At 31.8% G+C, this 7,500-nt stretch overlaps 1 protein-coding gene across 5 annotated transcripts in view; it reads left to right on the forward strand.

Annotated features, from left to right (window-relative positions):
- LOC144957373 (uncharacterized) overlaps nt 1–7,500 on the forward strand; it is a 24,794-nt gene that overhangs the window by 7,549 nt on the left and 9,745 nt on the right. For all 5 annotated transcript variants that reach the window (XM_078888634.1, XM_078888606.1, XM_078888625.1 and 2 more), the window contains exon 3: nt 3,472–3,624. In XM_078888634.1, coding sequence (XP_078744760.1) covers nt 3,472–3,624 — 153 coding nt within the window. The remainder of the gene's footprint in view (nt 1–3,471; nt 3,625–7,500) is intronic.

Below are 7,500 nucleotides of genomic sequence, written 5' to 3' on the forward strand. Positions count from 1 at the left end.
TTAAGAATTAAAAAAAAACTAACAAATTAATTTTGTAAAAAAACAAAACAAAAAAACAAAACAAGAAACAACAACAACAAAAAACAAATAAGAAAACAATTTAAATAAATGAGTTTTGAGAAGCACTAAAGAAAACTAGAAAAAAAGAAATGGTTTAAATGGATAAACAAATATATAAAAACAACACAAATTAATACTAAATTGATATAAAATTGGTAAATTAATAAATTTAATTCAATACTGGAACCTTCCCAAAGTCATTACATCAATGGTATCAGCACAAGTAAGGCAATAAATAAGAAAAAGTTCGTTTGCCAAAATCCCTATTTAGTTTTCACTGGTTAATAAGGTGGGCTCATTTGAATTAGCCCGACCTAGTACTAGAGAGGCCAGACAGCAAAAATCGTCAGGCGACGTGACGATGAGATGACGATGTGGGCGGAGTGGAGTGGTTGGGGGGGGGGTGATAAAAAAAAAAGAACAGGAGCGTATCCTGGTTTATGCATTCAGGGGTGCATGGTGATTCGCAATCTATCAAAAATACACACAAATTGATTTCAGTACGAAGTATCACGTTTAAGTAGTAACTTTTGAAATTATCTAATTTAAATTTGATTATTTCGGACCTGGTAATACAGCATATAACTTGAAAAAACAGGCTGGTATTTGCCCACCCTGCCCATTATTACCAGCCGTCCCTGGGTAGTAGTAATAGTAGTAGCAGTAGTAGTCGTATCATCATCATTATTATTATTATTATTATTATTATTATTATTATTATTATTATATTATTATTATTATTATTATTATTATTATTATTATATCATCATCATCATCATCATTATTTATTATTATTATTATTATTATTATTATTATTATTATTATTATATTATTATTATTATTATTATTATATATTATTATTATTATTATTATTATTATTAATTTATTATTATTATTATTATATTATTATTATCATCATCATCATCATCATCATTATTAGTAGTATTAATATATAGGGTGTTTTTTTTTAATTACTATCCGATAAAAATGGAAGAAAAATAAAAAACGCATTTAAAAAATCACTCGAGTCAAATTTTTATTTTATTACAAAAACGCGACTGTATTGTAACAGTTTATAGCATCCTCCTGAAATTTTCTCAACAAATAACTTGAATAGTGATGAAAAACTATGCAACAATCTAGATTTTCTATCATTTCTAGTTTTTAGGATATTTCAATTCTTTGTCGGAGAGTAATAAAAAAACGCCTTGCACATTAAATACAGAGTGATTGACAAACGTGTAGGTTTGAAATAATAAATCGAGATAGCATGTCAATGAATTAACGCATTGGAACAAATAATGTATCAAATGATAGGAAAGTATCGTAAGTTTTATTCTGCTGAGCTTTCTAGTCATTTTATAATAATTACTGTTTTCAGGAAATTAACAGTTAAGGTGCCGCTTTTCTTAATCAGATCGCAGTTATTGTTTTTACGTTCAGAATTCCTCAAATTTGCGTTCAAAATTCCAGCAATATAGAGAAAGCAATACTTTTCCCTAAAGATCTGGATAATGCAAACGTCGCAATTTGAAGCTCGAAAAAATAAATAACAATGATTGGTCAAATGGAATAGCAGCTTCAAGTTGATATATTTCATAAATTCAATTTAATTCATCTGTCCTCCTATATCAAGTCGAAGCTTCCAATCTATGACTATCGTTACTTAAATGTCTGAAAAGGGGAACTTTTAATTGCTGACCGATTGTAAAATAGCAAAGGAAAGTTAACAAATCATTTAGAGGATTATACATCATTTGGTATGTTTTACATAATTTTGTAAGAACATGTCAGTAAGTTTATAAGTTCTGTAATCCTGCATTTCTTTATCAAACACACTGCAGTAAGTTTGGGTAATGAAGTCTCCTATAAGATACAAGCATAGCTCTGCCGTACTCTGGAAAACCCCATATTTAAAAATGTGGCTAGAAAACTCGTCCTTCAAATATCGATCGATTTAAATAAGCCTCACTTTGGTAAAAAAAAAAAAAACTCTCACACCTGGGACTTCGCGAATCGATCGATGTTTGAAGGACGAGTTTTCTAGCCAAATTTTAAATATGGGTATTTCCAGAGTACGGCAGAGCTGTCCTTTCGATGAGCGTGATGATAAGTCGATCAACTCAAAATTTGAACTCGATTTCTATTGTCTTGATAGACAATACATTTTTCGATTTCAAAAGAGAGCTCCACGGAACTTTTTACTTGGGCAGGGACATATGTTTTCTGCATTTGATTTCATATGCTTTGCTCACTTATTGCAGAATTCGTCCCCTTTCCCAATGTTAAAAGGTTCATAATTGTTTAGCAATTTATTGTATTCAAAGTAATGACTGGAACCACTAACTGGTACCGATTCAATACAAGTACTTCCACCTCATTGTTATACTCGCTAACTCGGAAGGTTGACACGCAAACCACGTATTAAAAATGATGTCACATGTTTTCAATGGGATTTGACGAAACAAATTTGATTATTCAATAAAATCATTACAATGTCTAATCAATCGCATATTACACACAAACCACGATCGTATCAACTGTAAACCACGTGCAAAATTTGGTGACGATTGGTCCCGTGGTTTCAGAGCCTTAGTGTTACAAAAAAAATCAATTTTTGCCTAATATATAAAGATGTGGAATGATTTTTATGAGGATTACGTATGTCAGGGAGTAAAATTTTAAATATATCACTTAAAAATGTATTGGGATATAATAATAGATTTTAATTTTAATAATCAAAACACAAAACAAAATCAGGAAAACAAAATAAAGAGTTACTTCACCTAATGTCAAGAATGAATCATAATTCTGTCTATAGAAAAAAAACAATTCCAGACAATTGAATGCATCTTTGGTCAGTTCTCTGGATATGAGCATGCAATCCTACGTTGTACCTCTATGGTTATGAGATCATATTAATCCTGATAGTTGTATTCTTGTTTGTTTGTTGTTGTTGTTTTTGTTTGTTTGGTTGGTTGGTTATGTTTTGTTTTGTTTTGTTTCTTTGTTTTTTATTTTTGTTTTTGTTTTTATGTTTGCTTTTTTTTTTGTTTGTTTGTTTGTTTTGGCTTCTTTTGTTTGTTTAGTTTTTGTTTTTGTTTGTTTTTGTTTTTGTTTTTTTTTGTTTGTTTTTTTTTTGGGGGGGTGGTTGTCTTGTTGTTTGTTGTTTGTTTTTTGTTTTGTTTTTTCTTTTGTTGTTTGTCTTGTCTTGTTTGTTTGTTTGTTTTTGTTTTTGACTTTTGTTTTGTTTTGTTTGTTAAGTTTTTTTGTTGTTGTTGTTTTGTTGTTATTTTTTTTTTTTACGCTTTCCTTTGCATTAATCTTCTACTTACACAGGCTGGGTTGCTGATCAGTGAAATTAGTTTTAATATTTCATTTTTGTCATTCATTTCTTTTATCTCTCCCCAGACAACGCTTCCTTGGGTACCCCCAGACACAAAGCTATCCAAACTCGATACGTTACGTTTAGCGTCCAGTTACATTGCTCATCTCAAACAAATCTTAGACCACGAGGAGACGGCAATACATAGTGGAGGAACTTTTATACATCCACTCAACCTGGTAAGAGTTAGAACAATTTCACCAATCGAACAATGAATAATTGATACAAGTTGCCTAAAGCTTGAATTCAAAAGAAGAACGGTGATGAAGACATATCATGTGACATAAACCATAAAATTGTACGAGTTATATAATTTGACACACTGGGTTTCCGATATTTTACACAATACCGGCATGAATACGAGTATAAGAAAAAGTATTTGTTTTGATAAGGGGAAATCTAAAACGTCAACTATCATTCGTCTTATATTACTTATTTGAAGCTTTACATATCTTCGTTTTCCTTTGAATCAAAATTGTAAATATTGTACCCTGTTTATGTCTGTGATGCATTTGACGATCTCCTGCTGTTTTCGACTTTTTTAAAAGCGAAACATCATTGCATGTGTCCGTCTACAATTTATAGTTTATTGTTGTGTTTTTGAATAAACAACTTTAAGCATTGCATATAATATTATGCCTTACTTGACTAAGAAATGAATGAATATATGCCTGGCAAGGATCGTACATTAGACGAAATTATGTTAATAGATAGGATTGGAAATATTGTGAGTGTAGGTTCACTAGAAGGAGGTAATTTACTACACAGTAGATTGGTATACGATATTTTACTTATCTCGGGAATTAATAGTCCTGATTGCGCAAGACTGAATTTACGTGGTGTTCCCATGGCGTAAACAACGTTCCGATTTTGGTCAGAAATCGTAGTATAACAGTGGCTTATAATTCTCTATCCGAAAAAATTCAAGAAAATATACTGATGAAATTAAATGGAATGTTACACTATTATTAATTGAATGAGCAATAGTAATTAATGTATTGCTAGTTCTCAAAGAAATCAAGAAAATAATCTATTACAATATGAATTATCTGAATTCAATTTGAACAAGTACTCTATTTTGCTCGACTTTTTCACATTATCTATATTGAGGATATGTTCATATTTTTGCAAATCTTTAAGCGTTTTAGTTGAATAAAAATTGATAAAAATTTTAAATCTTTGGTCAAAACTAAAAAAAATGTTTCATAAATAAAAGATTCATTTTCGTATAGTTCTGTCGAAGTCGTTGTTATTTTGTGCTTAGTGAGAAGTGCTTGTATTGAATTCATATTACTGCTATGAACAAAAATGTGCTATTGCTAGTAATGTTTTGTTGATTTGCGTGATCGATGGATCGCCCAACTCTTTTCGTGTATCCACAGAATGCGCAACAACTCATCGATCATTAGGCAATCTGCAGATCGGTCGATCGCGCAGTTACTTTTGTTTCCATTAAATTTAACTTAAATAAATTATAATTTGACAATATTAAAAGCCAGTTCACTTAAACGGTAAACGATAGCTTTGTTTATATCAACTTTATTAAACACTCTTTCAATTCTTCAAAGGAATTTCGCATAGTTTACATAGATCTCAGGTAATTAAACCTCGATTCCAAACATTACTTCACTTATCAGCGATCAAGTGCACGGTCTCTAGGATCTCCGACATAAATTTTTCTCAACCGTTAAACTCATGCGATAAGCTACACGAGTTTTAGATTTATTGTTGACGCATGTGTAAATAAAGGGCCATAATGAAAAATCACCACGTCGACATACTGAAATAAACCAACGCCATGAATCCAGGGTCATGCAAGGCAATGTTTATTGTTGGCGTAAACTTCCGTCTAGACTGAATATACATCTTCTTTTGGGAAAGGATAACGATAATAATATTGTACACATATTAAAGATGTCGGTAGTTTGTTGCTGAGCAGTGTTGGGGGAAATTTCAAGTTACTTCCTAATGATTATTTAACGAGTAGATGGGTCAGCAAACTGCTTAAAAAGACTAATTACAAAACTTGTTCTATAGCCATATTATAATAAATATATATAATATATATATATATATATATAAATATATATATATATATATATATAATAATATAAAGTGACATACGGCTATTTGGCCAATCGTTTTTGATGTTATAAACTGTGATTTTATGTTCAAGAATTTTTATTTTACCTTAGTTTTTCTTCTCGTGATACTTATGGGTTGTTTTAACATTTTTGCAAGCCCACTAATTACAAGAAACGGTAAAAAATAGTTTCTTGCGCTCCTATCCTGACTCCATTAAAAAATGCCTTAAATCATTTATTCCATCATTGGCCTAATTTAGAATCACATGGCCGAATTGTTGGGCACCTTGAACCTTGAGATTCGGCTACTAAAGTGGAAAGACAGTTCAATTTCACCCGATGGAATGTTAATTAATGAAAAAAACTATCAAGTCAGTTAGAGAATGCATCGTTAGAGACCACTCGAGATCAATAGATGGTCCTAAGTTCGAAAGTCGTCCCTTAAAAGGTTCATCAACTACAATCTTAACCCCCCCCCCCCCCCCCCAAAAAAAAAAAATCTCCTTCCCCCCCCCCCCCCATAGCATACCAATTAATTTAGTCCCATTGTCAATCTTTATGAACCTCTTATGAGTCATTTCGTTAGCAAACAACCAATGATATTATGTAAAATATTTTTAAAACAAGCTGTGCAATAACTCCATAAACCTGGATATGTTTTGTTTGTTTGTTTTTTTTTTTAATTTTGGATGACCGGTAAAAAATTTTGTAGACAGTTATTGTGATCCGAATTGTGCACAGCACAATATCATTATAAACGATATACATTTATAATGATACCCCTCCACTCACTCCATTTTAAAATGACCAATTTCTCAGATAAATAATTCTAGGACGTAAAGGTAAAAATGTGTTACTATAAGTTCGCTGCTAAACTACTTGTAGTTAAGTCTAGTATATTCTAAATTTGGTAAAACGGAACCTACAACTCACAAATTATAATTTACCACCACTAAAAGCAGAATGTGGAACATTATCTCCTCAATATCATTTTTGCTATCGCTTCTATTGGAATGCAATGGGTAAATCCAGGTGGCCCACAGTGGCAAGCTAGATAATCCGATTAATTCTCGTCTTCTTAATGTGATAACAAGATGGGTGGCACTTTCCTAACATTTAACATTGATATTCTTGTTTGTTATTTGTCATTAATGAATATTTTATCAACTTGTAATCGCACTCCAAATTTATCTGAATATTATTTTTTCCCATTTTCTTCCATAAAAAATAACAATGTCATCCATTAAAGGCTAACAAGACGAGATGTTCTCTACAATAATGTGGACGAGCAGACAAAGGTGTAATTTAGTAATTAATTCCACAGGAGTGAAAGTTACCGACCAATACATAATAATGCTTTGGTTGGTTTGTATTTGTTGAGTTTTTGTATTATTTTTTTTGTTTGATTTTTGTTGGGCGATTTGTTTTTGTTTTTGTTTTGTTTTGTGTTGCTTTTTTTTGGGCGGGGGGGGGACGGGTTGTTTGTTTTGTTTGGGGGGGGGGTTGCTTGTTTTTAGGGGGGGGGGGATTTTTTTTTCTCTGTTTCTTTCTTTTTCTTTTTTTTTCCTCTTCCAAATTGATGTATGAATCTACATTATCTAATACCTTTGACTTGAACCTTTTCAGGGACGGCTGGTAATAATGGGCAGGGTGGGCAAATACCAGCCTGTTTTTTCAAGTTATATGCTGTATTACCAGGTCCGAAATAATCTAATTTAAATTAGATAATTTCAAAAGTTAGTACTTAAACTTGATACTTAGTATTGAAATCAATTTGTGTGTATTTTGATAGATTGAGAATCACCATGCACCCCGTAATACATAAACCAGGATACGCTCCTGTTCTTTTTATCAACCCCCCCCCCCCCCCTCAAACCAGTCCACTCCGCCCACATCGTCATCTCATCGTCTTGTCGCCTGACAGTGAACTCCGATTTTGCTGTCTGGCCTCTCTAGTACTAGGTCGGGCTA

This window comes from Berghia stephanieae, chromosome 1 (genome assembly GCF_034508935.2).
Source record: "Berghia stephanieae isolate SIO BIC M18660-M18661 chromosome 1, UCSD_Bste_1.3, whole genome shotgun sequence".
Lineage (NCBI taxonomy): Eukaryota > Metazoa > Mollusca > Gastropoda > Nudibranchia > Aeolidiidae > Berghia > Berghia stephanieae.